Consider the following 18,157-nt stretch of genomic DNA (forward strand, 5'->3'; position numbering starts at 1 on the left):
TCACACCACACTCAACTAACCCCTGCCACTCACACTCAACTAACCCCTGCCACTCACACACTCAACTAACCCCTGCCACTCACACACACACACACACACTCAACTAACCCCTGCCACTCACACACACACTCAACTAACCCCTGCCACTCACACACACGGTAATGCAGCCGGAGGAACTTGCGGATACGAGGAGACACACACGGGCGAGTGACGCATGTCGTTTCCCCCAAAAACCCTCCAGACAGATCTAAAGCTTTAACACTCTATAATAGGCTTACCACAGTGAATCAGGGTTAGAGAAAACATGTTTTGGAAGATAGATTGATGATTTGACTGATTTATGTGTTAATTTAGAAAAAAAACAGTAAACCAGGATAGACGCTTCAACATTAAAAACCCTGTCCGTGTCTCTTCAAATCCCCTCAAACTGAAGTTCAGCTGATCAGAGTGTGTGTGTGTGTGTGTGTGTGCACTGCCTCCTAGAGGAGGAGAACTGCAATCTACACATTATCAGCGGCACTGCAGTGACATGTGCAGAAGAAAAACATTAAGACATTTACATTAAATTATTTAATGAATACAAAGAAGAATCTATTATTTAAAGTTCAGTGCATACAAAAACAAGATTCATAAACAAAAACATCTGATTAACATTTCTAATAGATCCGTCCTTGATATGTGATCAACCACTAAACGTGAGAAATATCCAGAAATTACATTAAAAGAAGACGAGTGCTTATGAACTGATGACCTTTATAATTTACTTATTGAAATAGTGTCTACGTTAGATCATGTTTAGAATAAAAAAAACCCATCATTTTATACGAGCATTGGTCAATGCAAACACCAGGAACAGAAAGTGGTCGGGATCGATGTGCAACCAAACACAGGAATAAACATGATAAATAAAAGAGCAGAAGGGCCGTTGCTGTCCGTCACGTTTCACTCGACATCGTCTTCCTCCAGACTCTGAGAGCTCACGATCCGCTGTGAACACAGAGGTCACAAGGTCAGCTCGAGAACAGCAAGCGGCGCATAATGTCAATGACAGATACTTCAGTGTTCAAGAGGTGAAATAGCTAAACGTCACTGCAAAGACATTCAACTTTGGTTAGTTCTTGGTTTTCTCTCGCATTCTTTCTTGTCCCAGAAGCGACACGCGGCTCGTGGGGGGTTTTAAAGAATGCACAGGGGTAGGGCTGGGTATCGCTTCAGGTTAACTACTCCAACTCTGCTTATTGATTCTGATTCTTATCGATTCCTCATTTCGATTCAAATACGGTAAAAAAAAAAAAAAACTTAGATATTCACATTTAGCTGTATTGCAAAACATTTAATTGTAGTTGAATATCATGAACAAAAATCAACAGGTTAAAGGAACACGTGACTTTCTGGGACTTTATCTTATTCACCGTATCCCCCAGAGTTAGATAAGTCCACACACACCCTTCTCATCTCCGTGCGTGCCGTAACTCTGTCTGACGCACCCACCGCTAGCCTAGCTTAGCACAAAGACTGGAGGTAAACGGCTCCAGCTAGCATATCGCTCCCAATAAGTGACAAAATAACGCCAACATTTACTATTTACATGTTGTGATGTGCATAGTCACAGGGTGTACAAATAACAAGGTCACATGAGACACAGCCATCTTCTAACCGTATACACACTGGGAACTATATTCTCAGAAGGCGAAGCACTGCTACTTGAGTGGAGTGATTTACTCGCAGTGCCTGAGAAGCCCCGTGGTGAGGAGCAGAGAGTTCCTCAGAGTTGGAGTAAATCACTCCGCCCAAGAAGCAGTGCTTCGCCTTCTGAGAATATAGTTCCCAGTATGTATACGCACGGAGATGAGAAGGGTGTGTGTGGACTTATCTAACTCTGGGGGATACGGTGAATAAGCTAAAGTTCCAGAAAGTCGGCGTGTTCCTTTAAAGAACACTTACACGAGGAACGCTTGCCTGTGGTTTAAATATACATGGGTATTCAGGTACAGAAACTGCAATCAAATGCCGTTTATAAATAAAATATACATTACAAATATAGTTACAAAAGTTATTCAGTCAAGAACGAGTGAATTTTCTCTTAGTCTTTTGATTAGTATTATAATAGAGACGGCAGCAGGAATATTAGGCTGCTGTCACTTTAAGAGCTGCACGATACAGTTACTCAGCTCTGAAAACAGCGAGACGTCTCGCGCTTCAAAGGCTTAAAGTCATATTGAAACGCTCACAAAGGAATCGATAAGAGGAATCGAAATTTTTATTGTAAAAACAAGTATTCGATTGCAGAATTGGAAGTGATGTTGGATGCCAGCCCTCACAGGTGTGCAGAGAGGAGCGGCGCTCACCTGACTGATGGAGGGGAGTTTGGTGAGCAGCATCTGGAAGACCGGCGCCGGCAGCGTTTGCTGGAGCACCTGCAGGAGCTGCTGTGGTTGGCCACACACTGCGATCGCATTGGTCAGGTGATCCACACCCTTCTCGTAGTCTCCTGAGGAATACATGTGGGCGTTTAGCACTTCAGTGTGTGTGTGTGTGTGTGTGTGTGTGTGTGTGTGTAAACCCAGATGATAGTGAGACGGACGCCTCACCCTGAGCCAGAAGCTCCTCGCCCAGCTGGATCTCATCCAGGAAGAACTTCTGCACGGCTCCGGCATCTTTAAGATCTGGCAGCTGGAGGATATAGAGACCGACAGTCAAACCTTCACCGTCATACAGCGCTTGCAAATGAGTATAAGGGTCCACGGAAAAATGCATTGAAAAAAAATAAAATAAAAAATAAGACCTAACTAAAAAAAATAATAATAATAATATAAAAAAATAATATAAATACGTTTTTTTAAATGATCTAACTGAATAGTTCATTTGATTACAATGATTCAAATTAATTTAAAAATGATTTGAAAAAATTAATATTAGGGGGTCCATGGAACAATGTAGAGAAAATAAAAATTATAGAATAAGACCTAACTAAAAATGTAATATAATATATTAATATATAAATAAACGATAGTGGTGCAACGGATCATCATTGATCCGTGATCCGTTCGGATCAATATCTTCGGTTCGGCACACACGTGATTCGCGGATTGATTTATGAAAAAAAAAAGAAAGAAGTTGTGTGCATGTTCAGTCCACACACAGCGTGGTCATGGCGAGCGGAGGAACGTAGGAGCTTGAACGCCCCGCGTCATTTAAATCCCTTGTATGGGAGCATTTTGGCTTCCCTGGAACACGCGTCTATTTCTCTTCAAAAGCTCGCTTTATCATTATACGCACGCGGCGCGTCCTATTCGCTTTGGACGCGCGAAAGGATTCAAACTGTTCAAGCATCGAACTAAACGCGAACTTGACGCTCTATTCGCGTTTCGTGTGAACGCAGCAAAATGAACAGGCTGCGATGTCAAGATTGCAATGCGACGCGTGTGTGTGTGTGAGAGAGAGAGAGAGAGAGAGAGAGAGAGAGAGAGAGAGAGAGAGAGAGAGAGAGAGAGAGAGAGAGAGCGAGAGAGAGAGGCACGGGCGCGATCGAACAGTGGAAACGTGGAACAGTCAAACTGTAAACTACAACTGTCACCCAAACACGCACACACACTCACACACACACACTGTTTAAAAGCAAAAATTATCTCATCTTTTGGACATTCATCATATTGCATTGGTTTTCATTTCTTGTCCTCAAACAGAGTAATCTGTTTATTTTGAAGTTACACATTCTACATTGATTAAAAAAGAAAATCAAATGTGTTTTTAATGGTAGTATTATTTTATACAGAAATAAATTATTTATAATTCAGATGAGAATAACGTTAAAGTTCTATTTTAATTTTAAATTCATTCAGGTACAATTACCAAACATATCTCAAGGTCTTTTGAATAAAGGCTGGCAGTCTTTCATTATCAACTGTGGTTGTGGACTATATACTGGAGAAGTATTTGTTCTCCATTTGAGTGAGATGTTTTTATGTGGCTAATTGAGCAAAGTGCATACATATATTTTATTATTAGTAGTATTAGTTCAAGAATAAAATAAAAATATCGGATTGATATCAGTATCGGCAAATAGCCAAAGCTGCGGCATCGGTATCGTATCGGAAGTGAAAAAGTGGTATCGGGACATGGGTGGAAACACATCAAGCATGGCCACGTTACGTCATCCCGTCGCGCACCCACTGTTGATTTTATATATTTTAATGTAATATTTTAAAAGTGTTAATAAACAAAAAGACAAAACTTATGTTTATTTATCTTGTCTTTTTTTTTTTTTTTTTTTTTTTTCTGATCCGAAAAATGATCCGATCCGTGACTCTGATCCGAGAAACGATCCGAACCGTGAGTTTTTTGATCCGTTGCACCCCTAATAAACGATAAAAAGTAAAATAGAAAAAATATTAAAATAAATGATAATGTAAAAAAAAATAGATCTAACCAAATAGTTCAATTCATTAAAATGAACAATTTGAATAAAAATAAATGATAAATGCATGGAAAAAGTAGAGAAAATAATTAAATAAGACCTAACAAAAAAATGTATGTGACAGTAAAAGAGTCAAATAAATTAAAGAATATAAAAAAATAATAATATTTGAATAAATTAATAAAAAAAAGGGGCCCATGGAAAAATGTAGAGAATTTGTTTTAATATAAGACCTAACTAAAAATTAAATAATAAAATATTATGAAATGAAAATAAATAAAATGATCTAACTAAATTGATAAAAAAAAAAAGATTAACATACAATAAGTTATTTAAACAAGACCTAACTTAATTGGATTACAATAAAGATGGTTCAAATAAAAAAACTAAAATAATAAAAATAATTTAAATAATAAATAAAATGCATTCAGAACAGTTTCATTGTCAATGAAATAAAAACAATATTATAACATAACAAAACATTTATATTTTAAATAATATGTTTTTTTGGGGTCTTTCTACACAAAAAATATTTAGTCATCTTTAAATTTAGAATGGGGTCCCAAATTGCTTTAGAGGAACAAAAGGATTCATCCTCATAAACATGTAAATGTGATCAGACGTTTGACCTACTTGAGCAAGTCCAGATTTATCTTGAGCAGCTCTTTGAGTCTTCCTCCCTAAAAAAGAAGAAAACAGCACATAAAACAACAGACTTTTATATATTTATATGTACATCTTAATATATATATATATATATATATATATATATATATATATATATATATATATATATAATTAAGATGTACATAACTAATACAAATCTTGAATCAAACACGCAAAACCCATGTGACCATACTAAGCTGATTGTGATTCAGTTCAGCCAATACGATTCTTCTTCATCTGTAGCTGCACTTACACAGGTGAAGTGTTCATACGAGTCGTTCAAAGGAACCGATTCAATGAATCAATAGTACGTGCATGACATCCTGGGTCAACCAAAATAAGACTATTATCTGAAACTGACTGAACGTGACTATGTATTATAAAGACACGATCCTGTAATCTAAACACCAGCTCACTGCATGAGAAGTAACACGAACCAGTCTTATGTAAACAGCGTCCTAGTATTTATCGATCTCGTGACTCACGTTCACGCAGTCTGGTTTTGAAGTTCGGATCGCTGCGTCGTTTTCTGTCGAAATAGATACAGTACCCGATGATGAGCGCGCCACAGACGCCCGCGGCGATCGCGCTCGGTTTGCCGCCGATCATCGCGGCGCGTTAACGGAGATCTGCTGCTGCTGCACGTCCTCGTGCTCACGGACTCATAGAGCGGCGGAAGGACCCCTCTGAGTGACGACAGCACTGTGAAGGTGTTCGCTGCAGACGCCTGAAAGAACAAACACAGCGTCAAATGCTCTTTCTGGCTTTCATTCTCTTTTCTTAAGTTTTTTTTTTTTTTTATTGTTATGTTTGAAGTTATATATCCAAAATGTGTAAAAGAAATGTGTCAAAAACTTGATGTTGAATTCTGTAATTTTGAAAATTCAAAAAAAAAAAAAAAATAAAAAAAAATAACGGTTTAATTAATTTACTTTACTTTTCACATACTATCACATTCATGAATGCAAGTGTACTAATAAAAAAAGTACAGACAGATATTTTTATCCCCCCCCCTTTTTTTTCCAGTTTAATGTATAATATTTGTTTTTGAACTTAAGTCCATGTATAATGTTTGAATAATAAATAATACTATTAGTAAAACATTTACCAGTCTTCTCATTTAAAGTTTTATTTCTATAACTCTTTTGACTAAAATAGACTGGAACTGCTGACATAAAAGCTTTTTAAATAAAAGATTTTAAATTTTACTACATAAAAGATTTTAAATTTTACTACTAGCGCCAATAATAGCATTTCTACATTGTTTAATGCTTCTTATTAATGTAATAATGTCTTCATAAGACTCTCACCTGACTCATGCTGGCTTGATTTCTTTTATTCTGAACAAGCTCTAAAACTAGGGAAGAATATATAGGCCTGTGTGTGTGTGCGCGTGTGTAAAAATAAATATATATCCATATAAATTAATAATTTTTACAGGTTCTGCTATTCTTCAGAAGATATCTCCACAAATAGGCCAAATCAGTGCCGGTCCTCGACTTCTGGCCAGATCTGGGCCGACGCTGTGTTGCTGTCGAAACGGTCAGTAATACCATGAAAATATACAATTACAAACAATAGGACAAATACAACAAAAAAAAGATACAAATAAAATATAAATTTAGCCTACTAATAATACAGAATTTGAATAAAGTAATCAAATGTAAACATCTGTAGATTCTTCACCATATGAATTAAATATACATAGATTCTTATTAAAGTTACTAAAGTTATTCGGTGAAGAGCAGTGAGTGATTCTCTTGTTTTCTTTTGTTGTTTGATTAACATTAAAAGACAGAGAGCAGATTTATTAGGTGACTGTCACTTTAAGACCAAATACACAGATAAACTTTGTTTAAAGTCCTCCTGTGGTGTAAATCCAGCTTTTAAAGTTGTTTATGTGTCTATGTGGTGTTTTTAATCTGCTTTAAGACAAAGCATGTGTAAGTTCATAAGTCGACAGCATTGCTGAGTATTTCCTCCTTTAAACTGCAGTGAACCAAAGACAGTCTCAAAAACACACTTTGAAATCGCTGGTGTTTCTGACGTCACAAACTACCTTGCAACCAATCAGATCAACGTGTGATCGTCAACCAGTGGATCTCTGAGCTGAGTGAGTGAGTGGAGGTGGGGCTCATTTGCATATTCATAGAACCGCGCATACTAAATTAGGCAAGGGTGTCGAATTACATTAAAGATATTTTAAGGCATGAAGGATTTTTTTTTAGGGAAAAAACGTTTAAATATGTCATTTTGTTGATCAAAGATGAGTTTTAAGGGAGGAGGACTTTAAGTGAAAACTCGCCAAGAAAGGCATTTTGACATATTTCTGTGTGTAATTGCCCAAAGTATCCTGTACTTGTTCGTGTTTTGCTCCGTCTTGGATCGTGCACACAGACAGCCGCTTCTGGAACAGCTTCTTCCGGGTTTTCTTTTTTCATCATCAGGCGGGAGACTGTATATTATGACAGTCATGTCACATGATCTGACTGATTTGGATGTTACGCAGGAAGGGCAACGCTTTAAAAAAAAGGCACAGAATGCGACATGATTTCATAATCGTTGGAAGCCAAAATAAAAAACAAAACTAAAATTTGAATAATCGTCTCCATAGTCAATCAATCATCTGAGAGCAAGGGGGCCCCCTGGTGGTGCGGGGACGCATCTTTTGTGTTTGGCATATATGATGGACCGGCACTGGGCAAAATCAGCGAAATGCTGCAAAAAACACACAAAACACATCTAAAACAGGAAAGAGCTTTGAGATTGACTGTATTAATAGATTTGACAAGAAATCTGAGGTATATTTTTACAGACTGACGAAAGTTACAGAACAGAGAAGCGAATGCATCGCTGCAATTCACAGAAACAACTGGATCCAGGCAGAGAAAGCGGGATTTGCAGTTATCATTGTGTCTCATTTTGGGGTAAAATCACACTGTATATATTGTAACTCATCATTTTAATATTTACCATTGTATATTCTGCATAATTGGATATTTTTAAATAAACACGGACAAAAAACTATACAAGTTTTAAAGCTGGACGATATGATGATATATAACATTGATATAAGACAAGTGATCACCCAGATTTAGTCCTATATTGTGTTTATATAAAGCGTTCAGAGGCAAATTTGCTTTATGTATTTCCCGGCGTTTAAATCAGGCACATATTAATGTCAGGAAACAGGATTCCTGGCTGCATGTCAATATACACGGATCACTGGATCTTTGGTAAGTTGTAAGAAACACTATATTGGTTCCAACCTTTAGTTTAAACTGATAATCGTTTGTTTTACTGGCGTTTTCGTAGTTTCTCCTATTAAATCCAGTCACTCAGCAGCTCTTCTGCCACTCAGTCCGGCGGGACAGTGACGTCAACGCATTCCCACTATACACTCTAAAAATGCTGGGTTGTTTTAACCCAATTTTGGGTCAAAAATGAACTAACCCAAACGTTGGGTTAAAAATGCAATTTAAAAATGTAACCCAACGGCTGGGTTTGTCCATTTTTAAATTGCATTTTCAACCCAACGTTTGGGTTAGTGCATATTTGACCCAAAATTGGGTTAAAACAACCCAGCAACAACCCAGAGTGTAGAAGCTTGTTTCCACCCCAGAATAAAAAGAAAATTGTGACTTTTTGAGCTATAAACTCGCAATTCTGACTATCGCTCGCAAATCCGAGTTTATAACTCGCAATTACTGTACTGTATCTTTTTCCAGTCGCATTTACCTTTTTTTGTGTTTGTAATTCTGCGGCGGAAACAAGCTTCCGTTAAAAACACACCAGATCAAATCTATAATACTGAAGCATCATCAATCAATCAAAAGTGGACATTAGAGTCACAAACTATGGCATTTATTTCAAAGGCTTTTCTGCTTACATTTGTACAATAAATTACACACGGTCCATCTTCTGATGAGCTTAATAAATATGATAGAACTTTCCGTTAAGCTTTGTCACTTTCTCTCTCTCTCTCGCTCTCTCTCTCGTTCACAAACGTTTTTGCAAAGATCCATAAAACTTTACACTTCATGTACAGTTTGGAAAATACCACATTATAAAAAAAAAGAAAAGAAAAAGCCTAGTACAAGCACAGTTTAACGGAAATACACAGACGAGAAGAAAACGTAAAAGTGAGAAACTGAATCAAAACAAACTCCTACCGAAGTGAAAGAACGAAACGCAAAGGAACGAATAAGAAAATGGACATGCTTCACCTTCCGAATGCACACGGACGCTACAGTTAAAACAGTAAAACTGTACAGAAACGTACATGGTATTAACAGTGCAAGATATTAAATAGCTCGACTCAAAACACACTTCTCAATATACAAATGTATAACAAAGGCATACAATTACATACAAGTGCCAAACGGTACAGTCCTTCAGGTTATGATACAACAGGGAGTCTATACAAAGGAAAGATGTCTTCAGCATTGTACATACACACACACATACGGCTTCTCGTTATAAATGCACGTCTTCTCCGTCGGAAGTAAAGAGAGCGATGAATGAAGGGAAGTGATGATGTTCCTAGTCCTTCTGAAGGAATAATTCACCCAAAAACGAACGATCACTCATTGCAAACCATTGAAGCCATCGTTGAAGAATTTCATGCATATTCAGTCAAGCATCCGTTTTTATGACAAATGTGCTTCTGAAATCGTATAGATTTGACTGAAATTAGTGTCAATTAATTGGTGAACTGGAAAAGAAACGTCTGCTTTTGTGTTGCACGGGAAAATAACATCAAATGCATTTGGAACAACTTTCATTTTTGGCTAAACACACACACACACACAGTTCACCCTTCACTGCTAGCATACGCATTACGCAACCAAACAAGTGTTTTCCGTTTCCCACAGTGCTTCATAACTCGACATCCTTGCATGTATGGCATTGCGAAAGGAGGTGGGGAATGGAGAAAAGGAAGACACAAACACACAAAGGCTTACGCACACAACAGATCGGCATCTGTCATTGCACATGATTCCAGATGAATCTGCCATTGCACTTCTGAATACTGCCACATTAACCATTAAAACCCCACCCACAGGGTCTGGGTAGATCTCAGTAGTAAAATACATTTAGAATCCTGGCTGCCAGAAAAAGTCTTCAATTCTCAAATTGTCAACAATCATAATACATTTCACCTCCAGAGATACTGAACGCAAATTCTCCATGGCGAGCGCGCGGCTCGATAGCCCTTTGCCCGACTCGCTCGGCTTTCTGTCGACGGGACCAACACGCGGAGCGGAGGAGAGGACCGAGCGGGGAACGCTGAAGATCAAGGGATGATCAATATAGCTTTAATGAGCATTTCTGAGAGCATGAAAAAACAACAACACTGGACTAATTGGGGGTTTAACATTCATAAGGTGTCATCTGAACAGAACCGCAAAACGAGTCGCATTTCACCCTAAAACTAGACAAAACTGTATATAACAGTATGTATATATAAATACATATAAAGACTTTTTTTCAATTGGGAAATTGATCGATATGTAATTGTTTATTATCACTCTCATTACTGTAATACAGTAGTTTTAATAAAAGCCCTACTAAAAATAGGTTTCATCATGCAAGATTTCTTTTTATTGTGAAATGTTTCATTTTTCTCACTTTTTATCTCACAATGGACTTTTTTAGAACTTTTTTTTTTACCCAATTGTTAAATTAAATTATATATAATGATTTATTAAATATACAATTCTCATTATTATCATTTGTCATTACTGCAATACATTTTTCAAATTATATATCTAATTGAAAAACTATAAAAAATAGGTTTCAAAATATTATATATATATATAAATATGTATTTTATAAATGATATTATTTTATATTTTGAAACCTATATATATATATAGAAAATTATATATTAATATTAATATATATATATTAATAATTTATATTATATATTTAATACATAATTATATATAAAACACTACAAGATTTTTTTCATTGTGAAATTATTAATAGAGAATTATTTATTAAATTCTCATTAATGTAATATAGTGAATTACATATTTGATACATATTAAAAAAATCACTTGCCTAATGAAACCTATATTTAGGACCATTAAAGCTCTTCTTTCACTGAAATTATAATTAATTAAATTAATTGTCATTGTCAATGATGATTCTCAGTACTTTAATACAGTTATTATATATAAAATTTCCAACCGGGGAATTAAATGCAGTACTTTACCTTTTTATGGCTTTATATTATATATATATATATATATACATACATACACACACACACACAAAAACTTTTCCACCTTTTGATTTTAGGGTGAAATATGACCTGGACTGATTTGATGCTCTTGCCATGTTGTGATTAAAAAGAAACGAGACATTCTCTTTCCTGTGAGTGAGTGAACTCTTCTGGAGGCGTTACGAAACACACATCGACCCAGCGCTGACCGTTTCCCAGCATTCCTCACGCGTGCCTCGAGCTGTAAGGCACTGAGCGTCACCGGCTAACGGCCGTCAGTGACTCTCCTCGTCTCCGCCTCAAACGCCTCCGATGATCTACTACGGGTGAAACTGAACCTGTTGGAATTCATATTCAGGATCAAATATTCATGGACACTGTGGCGATGGTTTGTAAAACAAACAAACAGAAATAGTCTTATCGTCAAACTCGACCCAACTTTCAGGAAAAAGTGCACTTGAGTGCAATTAGCTTGCCAAGGAAACAGTTGTCGATATAAAATAGTGCTTGTTGCTGTATCTGGTGGCTATTGTTTCGTCATACTTGTTCCCCGTTTGTCAGTGTGTGTCCGTCCACTAGTGCAGGGGTCAGAGGTCGAGCCGGGTGCTGGTTAAGTGCTCTGTGCTGCTCGACACCGTCTCATTCCTGTCACCTGCACTCCACAGACACCCCAGAGGTTTGAGAAGCGCCGGAGACCGTCGGCTCGGCTAGCGTTAGCATGACAGCTGCCGTCAGAGAGCTGGAGGACGGTGAGGATGAGGACGAGGATGAAGAGGCCACCGCTGCGCCTGCTGGGACACAAGAGCTCATGGGTTAGTTCATGACACATGAGGGAATCAGGTGACGTTTTAAACTAGCAAACTAGCCTCAAAACCTGCTAACTTTGGACTGGCGAAAAAGGGCGATTCCAAGAAACGGGGTTCGTTTCAAGCACTGCTTTTTTAGCTTTTTCAAGGACTACAATCAGAGATCTCATTTTATCAAAGAATATCTTTCTTTATTGTCTTTTAAATTCTAAAAAAGGGCCTTGAATTATTTTTTTAGATTGTGGGGACAACGTGGGAACCCTGTTTTAAACTAAAAAATAGAAATAAAATAAAATATATATATAAAAAAAAAGTTCATAGCAACATTACTAAAACCTACACTATTTAAAATATTTTCAGCAGTTAAATTAAAGATGAAATAAAATAATTTATTATAATAATTATAAAAATATTGTATGAAAAACTTGTTTCATATTATTTTATTGTATATTATATTATTATTACATATATAATATAAAAAGTTGACTTGGCAACTAACTAAAAATCATTTTAAGTTCATGTTCTGAAATTACTAAAACTAACACTTAAAACTAAATTAAAAATAATTAAAGCACATAACAAAATGACTAATAATATTTATAACTTAATTATGATATAAAATAAACAGCTAAGTAAATATGAATAAATACTATAAAAGTATATAAATAATACTAGAATAACTGGAGCGCTTACTCTCTCTCTCCTTCTTCTTCATGCGCTTGCGTCTCCTGTCGATGGAGGCCACCTCAGATTTGAGCGAGAGGTAGTGATTCCTGATGTCCTGCAGTTTTTCCTGAAGGAAGGCGATCCGCTCGAGACTGCTCATCTTCTCCAGGTCCGCTGGATCGACAGGAGCGAGAGGGAACCGATGTCAGACATTCCATTCTCATCAAACGGGATAAGACTATCAGGAATCCTGGCACTTACACATCTGGAAGGTCCACCTGGTCCTGGCGTGATGTTCCCGGGAGTGGGAATGATCCGGCTCTCCGTGTTTCTGGTACCGGTGGCCTGAGGGGGGGGTCCGGCTCGAGCTCTTGCTCTCGCTGATACACTGGTCCTCGCTGTCACTGCTGTGGGCTGCACACACACACACACACACACACACACACGCTCAGTGTTACTGGACTGGCCTCACATGCATTCATCAGTTTATACTTGCATTTATAATGACATTCAAAAAAAAAAAAAAAAAAATGTATGCTTGAGTTTGATTTAAATAATCAATAATCAAGTCTGAGTGAAAGCAGAGCACTCAAGCGAATTTCCCAAACTAGGATTTGTGCTAATAATTTAGTAATTAAAATGAATAATAATAATAAATATATTTTACATTTTTATGTTTTAAATAAAAGTGAATATTTTAAAATAAAAACAAGTAAAAAATAAATAATTTTTTTTAAAAATAATAATATTCTATTTAGACAATTGTCTAAAGACAATTTAAACTAAACTAAAAACAATTTTATTTGTAGTAAAATTATTGGAATATTAATTTCAATGTGTAAATATTTAGGTCAAACTGAAAGGTCCTCCTTCAGTTTACACCCAACCAGACCTTTTATAAAAAAAAAAAAATATATAATAATAATAATAATAATAATAATAATATTATATATATATATATATATATATATATATATATATATATATATATATATATATATATATATATATATATATATATATAAAACACCTAAAAAATGTTAAATATTTTATATGTTGTTAAATTATAGAAATATTAACGTCAAGGTGGTACTTAAAGTCAATAGTAAATGTAGGTCAATCTTAAAAGTCTTCAGTTTTCAGTCAACCAGACTTTCTATCAATGCAGTGAAAGTGAAAAGAAAAAGAAAACCCTGCAGAAATATATTACTATTGTATAAAAATCTTCAAAATAGCAATAATAATAAATTTAATATTATATTACAATAATCTAACCAAGAAAAATGTGTTTAGAATTCATTTCAGGTTCAGTGTGAATACATCTAGCACTTTATTTCGATGGTTCATTCAGACATTCCTCTAACTATAAGTAACTTTTCATCTACATCTCAACCAACTCTTATTAGAGTATAAGCAGACTGAGTGCTTAAAGGTCCCATTTTGTCAAAACTGAAATTTCCTGGCTTTTTTCATGATAGCAGAGGTCTAGGGGCGATGAAAGTTTCAAAACAGTCGATCCACAGACAAACGCACACAGCCTGCATGAAGAAGCTGTGCCTTTTCACGAGCCGTATAAATGTGATGTCAGAACTACTCAGTCACCGCCTTCAGTCTCCACCCCCACCAATGGTGGGTCACTCAGAAAACAACAGGCCAATCAGAAGAGAGGCTCATGAATATTAAGCAGACAGGCCAAAATCGACCTGTTCTTGGCAGAGCTCCTGAGAAAGGAGCTGTCAAATGTATATTGAGATGGTTTTTGCCACTTATACCGCAAATTTATATTCTTAAGGACATCAAAACCTAAAAAAAAACTTCAGAAAGCTGTAGAATATGGGACTTTTAATATCTGCTAACTCTTTATTGTGATGTTCCCCAACAGATATTCTACCGATACTGATATGAAGTAACTTTCCAACTACATGTCAACTTATTCTACTAACCCGAACCCTAACACCTAACCAAACAGTCTACTAATACTCTAATAAGAGTTAGTTGACATGTAGTAGCAAAGTCACTCACAGTCAGCAGGATGTCTAAAGTGCACTATTGAAATGAAGTGTTTGAGTTTGGCTTGGGTGTAATAAAACTCGAGCAGCATCTGTTTTTATTGGCAGAATAGTGTTAGCAAACCAAAACTCATCTCTTAAAGTGAGTTACTGAAGTCACCGAACTCCATGAGCTTTTTATTACCAGAAGATGCCACAGAGTCTCAATGATAAACACACTCGAAACACTCGAGAAACGAGAAGCAGGGACACTCGAGCACGTTCACATCCCTGCATAAAGCATAAAGCACTCGACAAAGACGGAGTTACACAGGAAAGCTAAAGCTAGAGCTCTTGGATGAGCTTAGCACGGCTCCGCGGACCTCTCTAAAACCTCTCGAAGGTTTCTCTCACCTGGTTTGCGGTTCTTCTTGGGATGTAAGCTCAGGTTCTTATGACTCCGCTTGTGTTTCTTTGCCGCTCCGCCGCCTTGAGACTCTTTGTGCCGCTTCTGACTGGATGAGGCTGAGAGGCGGGAGAGAAACATTTATAAATGCATTTCTTGTGTACTTATTTTTTAATGTGCACTAATAACTAGTCAAGATTTAAATAATATTCACATTATATTAACACAGAACAGGGTTCGCGTTTAAAAACACGAGACGCAGGCCAGTGGAATGAGAAAAAAAACTATTTATAAAAATAAAACTTATTTTTCTTCACACAGCATTCATGTGCGACATGCAAAATGTGTGAACATCTGCTAACTTTGCTCCAAAACTTAGTGATCTTCCTCACTGTCGAAAGAGTTTGTCGCAAAGCATTAATGCAAGTGTTTGACGAATTAATCACATTTTAGAAATATCTTTTTAAATCATATTGAAGTATTGGTAACACTTTTCAATAAGGTCCCATTAGTTAAAGCATTAACTAACATTATCAAACAATAATAAGCAATATATTTTCTACAGTATTTATTGATCTGTTAAGATTAAACAAAACAACTGTTCATTGTAAGTTCATGTTAGCTCAGGATTTATAATGTAAAATAAAATAAAAAATAATTGAAATTGTTTATAGACACAACTGTTCAAAAGTTTGCGGTCGGTGAGATTTTAAGTCTCTTATGTTCAACAAGGCTGCATTTATCTGATATATTAAAATAACTGTTTTCTATGTGAATATCTAGTAAAATATAATTTATTCCTGTGATCAAAGCTGAATGTTCAGCATCATTACTCCAGTCTTCAGTGTCACATGATCCTTCAGAAATCACTCAAATATGAGGATTCGCAGCTCAAGAAACATTTATGATCATTATCAATGATGAAAACAGTTTCATTTCAGGATTCTTTGATGAAAAGTTCAGAAGAACAGCATTTATTTGAAATATAAATCTTTAGTAACATTATAAATGTCACTTTTGATCAATTTAATGCATCCTCGCTTAATAAAAGTATGAATTTCTTTTTAAAAACAATCGTACTGATTGTTCTTCGTGGCAGTGTGTTCTTCATGTATATTCATATTTATAGGGGCTACACTCTTAATTTGCTCTCTTTGTTTGATGACAGAATAAAGCGGCGTGAGAAAGAGACCGAATAGAGAGACTGACTGAATTGAATGCATTCTTGCTGAATAAACGCATTAACGTCTAGCGATCACGTGATCACTCCACGTACCTTTGGCTTTCTGCTCGCTCTCCTGCTGGCTGCTGTTGCTGAGCGTCAGACTGCAGTTGCTGTTACTGTTGCAGGACAGGTTTCCGTCGAAGGCCTTGGAAGGGGATCCCGCCTCCTCTTCCCGATGGATCTCCGGGATCTCTCCACCTAAACTCTCCACCTCCACCGTGCTGCTGTCGGACTCGCTGCGTCCCCCGGCCCGCTCCTCCATCAGGGGTCCTTCGGGTAACGAGGCGTGTTGAGGACTGGCGGGCAGCGAAGGCGCGCGGATCTCGGGCAGAACCTCAGCGGGACCTTCGGCTACGGCGGGAGACTCCGGAGTCGTCGGAGGCGTATTGAGGACCGAGTTGGTGCCACTGCTGGGGTTCTCCTGAAGCTTCTCCTCTGCGATCTCTTCTTCGTCGTTGTCCCGGACCGGTTCGGTGCTCGGCTCGTCCGGAACGGTTCCTGCAGGAGGAGGAGGAGGAGAGTTCGCCGCCTCCGTGTCCGAGTCCGAAAACAGCTCTTTTAAAATCTTCTTGGGCCATTGAACTTGAATGCTGGACCAAACGTCCTTCTGGCCTTTGGTACGAGAGCTGGGCGACCTGTCATCGATCCCTGTGGATATTTTGGCTCTTTTCTCTGGGATTTCCCAGAATCCTGAACACCCGCTTTTATTCTTCTCCTTGACGCCGTTGTATTTCTTCGAAGGCGAGCTCTTGGTTTTCGGATGCCCTTTTGGTATCTCCTTGGGTTGAAGTTCAGTTGCTTCGTCTTCAGAACTGCTTTCGCCTCGATCCTCCACCGGATCTCGTTCTTCCAACTTTTTCGGCGAACTATTTGGTAGCCAATCGCTGCCTCTACTGCTTCTAGTTTTGCCTTTCGCTGGACTTTTCAAGCTGCGTTCGCCTAGAACTTCTGCTTTTTTTCTTCTGCCGCCGGATCCTTCCACGTCCACCTCAAACTGGCACTTCCTCTTGCCCGATTCTGGGCTTTCCTGGACGGTGGGATCCTCGTCGACAACTGTGGGAGCTTTGAAGCCTTCAGACGGGCTTCCGGTTTCCCAGTGCTGTGGTGTTAGCGAGCGCTCTGGAGGACCTCCTTTCCGAAGACTCGCTCGTCCTCCTGGATGATCCTCTTCGTCATGATCAGCATCATCATCTTCTTCTCGTTCACTGTCATCTGTGGAGCTTTCTGAGACTATGGGAAACATAGGAATGGATATCAAACATTAACTGCTAAATGAGACCATAACAGGGTTCCCACAGATTTTGATAAATGAATTTTCATGCAGAGTTGTCCATCTTAAAGTCCAACTCAAGTAAACTTAAAGGTGAAGTATGCAATTTCTCAGACACTAGTGGCACAAAATGGAATTGCAAAAACAATCACTTTTTCCAAAGATGTTTCCCAGACACTCCACGCTACTGTCTGTACCAAGTGGCTGTACCTTTTGATCTCTCTCGTGAATCCGACACGGAAGTGACTTAAACTGCAGTTCATCGACAGGCCACTAGAGACCGGCTTCAAAATTGAATCAATCCCATAAACCCCCATGTTAAAACTTTACAGCAGAAAAAAAATAGTTTACGGCCTGGTACAAAAAGTGGTTTTGGTCTATATTGCTAATTTTGCCCTTCATGAAAACTGTGAGGAGGGTGAATTTTTTTATAACTCATCCGTTTAAAATATATCAAGCCTTATTACATGGCTTGGCTGAATTC

At 37.5% G+C, this 18,157-nt stretch overlaps 2 protein-coding genes across 6 annotated transcripts in view; both read right to left on the reverse strand.

Moving 5' to 3' along the window:
- Nucleotides 1-225: 225 nt before the first annotated feature.
- tomm20a (translocase of outer mitochondrial membrane 20) lies at nt 226-5,832 on the reverse strand. Its single transcript, XM_081350728.1, has 5 exons — nt 5,569-5,832; nt 5,051-5,097; nt 2,592-2,673; nt 2,349-2,491; nt 226-987 (listed from the first exon to the last, which is right to left on the reverse strand). Exons 1-5 carry the CDS (start codon nt 5,690-5,692, stop codon nt 943-945), a joined length of 441 nt encoding a protein of 146 aa, XP_081206854.1. The 5' UTR covers nt 5,693-5,832; the 3' UTR covers nt 226-942.
- Nucleotides 5,833-11,819: 5,987 nt separating this feature from the next.
- arid4b (AT-rich interaction domain 4B) overlaps nt 11,820-18,157 on the reverse strand; it is an 86,288-nt gene continuing 79,950 nt past the window's right edge. For 4 of the 5 annotated variants that reach the window (XM_081351467.1, XM_081351465.1, XM_081351466.1 and 1 more), the window contains 5 exons: nt 16,455-17,633; nt 15,187-15,297; nt 13,046-13,198; nt 12,812-12,958; nt 11,820-12,103 (listed from right to left, as the gene is read on the reverse strand). In XM_081351467.1, coding sequence (XP_081207593.1) covers nt 11,961-12,103; nt 12,812-12,958; nt 13,046-13,198; nt 15,187-15,297; nt 16,455-17,633 — 1,733 coding nt within the window. In that variant the 3' untranslated portion in view covers nt 11,820-11,960. The remainder of the gene's footprint in view (nt 12,104-12,811; nt 12,959-13,045; nt 13,199-15,186; nt 15,298-16,454; nt 17,634-18,157) is intronic. The other variant, XM_081351464.1, reaches the window with a different exon arrangement.

The sequence above is a fragment of the Scardinius erythrophthalmus genome (assembly GCF_964197995.2).
Source record: "Scardinius erythrophthalmus genome assembly, chromosome: 21".
NCBI lineage: Eukaryota > Metazoa > Chordata > Actinopteri > Cypriniformes > Leuciscidae > Scardinius > Scardinius erythrophthalmus.

Coding starts and splice junctions, on each gene's coding strand:
- tomm20a (XM_081350728.1), bottom strand. CDS start 5,692: ATGATCGGCGGCAAACCGAGCGCGATCGCCGCGGGCGTCTGTGGCGCG. Junction 2,674..5,050: donor ATAAATCTGGACTTGCTCAA/GTAGGTCAAACG, acceptor TATATCCTCCAG/CTGCCAGATCTTAAAGATGC. Junction 2,492..2,591: donor CGAGGAGCTTCTGGCTCAGG/GTGAGGCGTCCG, acceptor TGTATTCCTCAG/GAGACTACGAGAAGGGTGTG.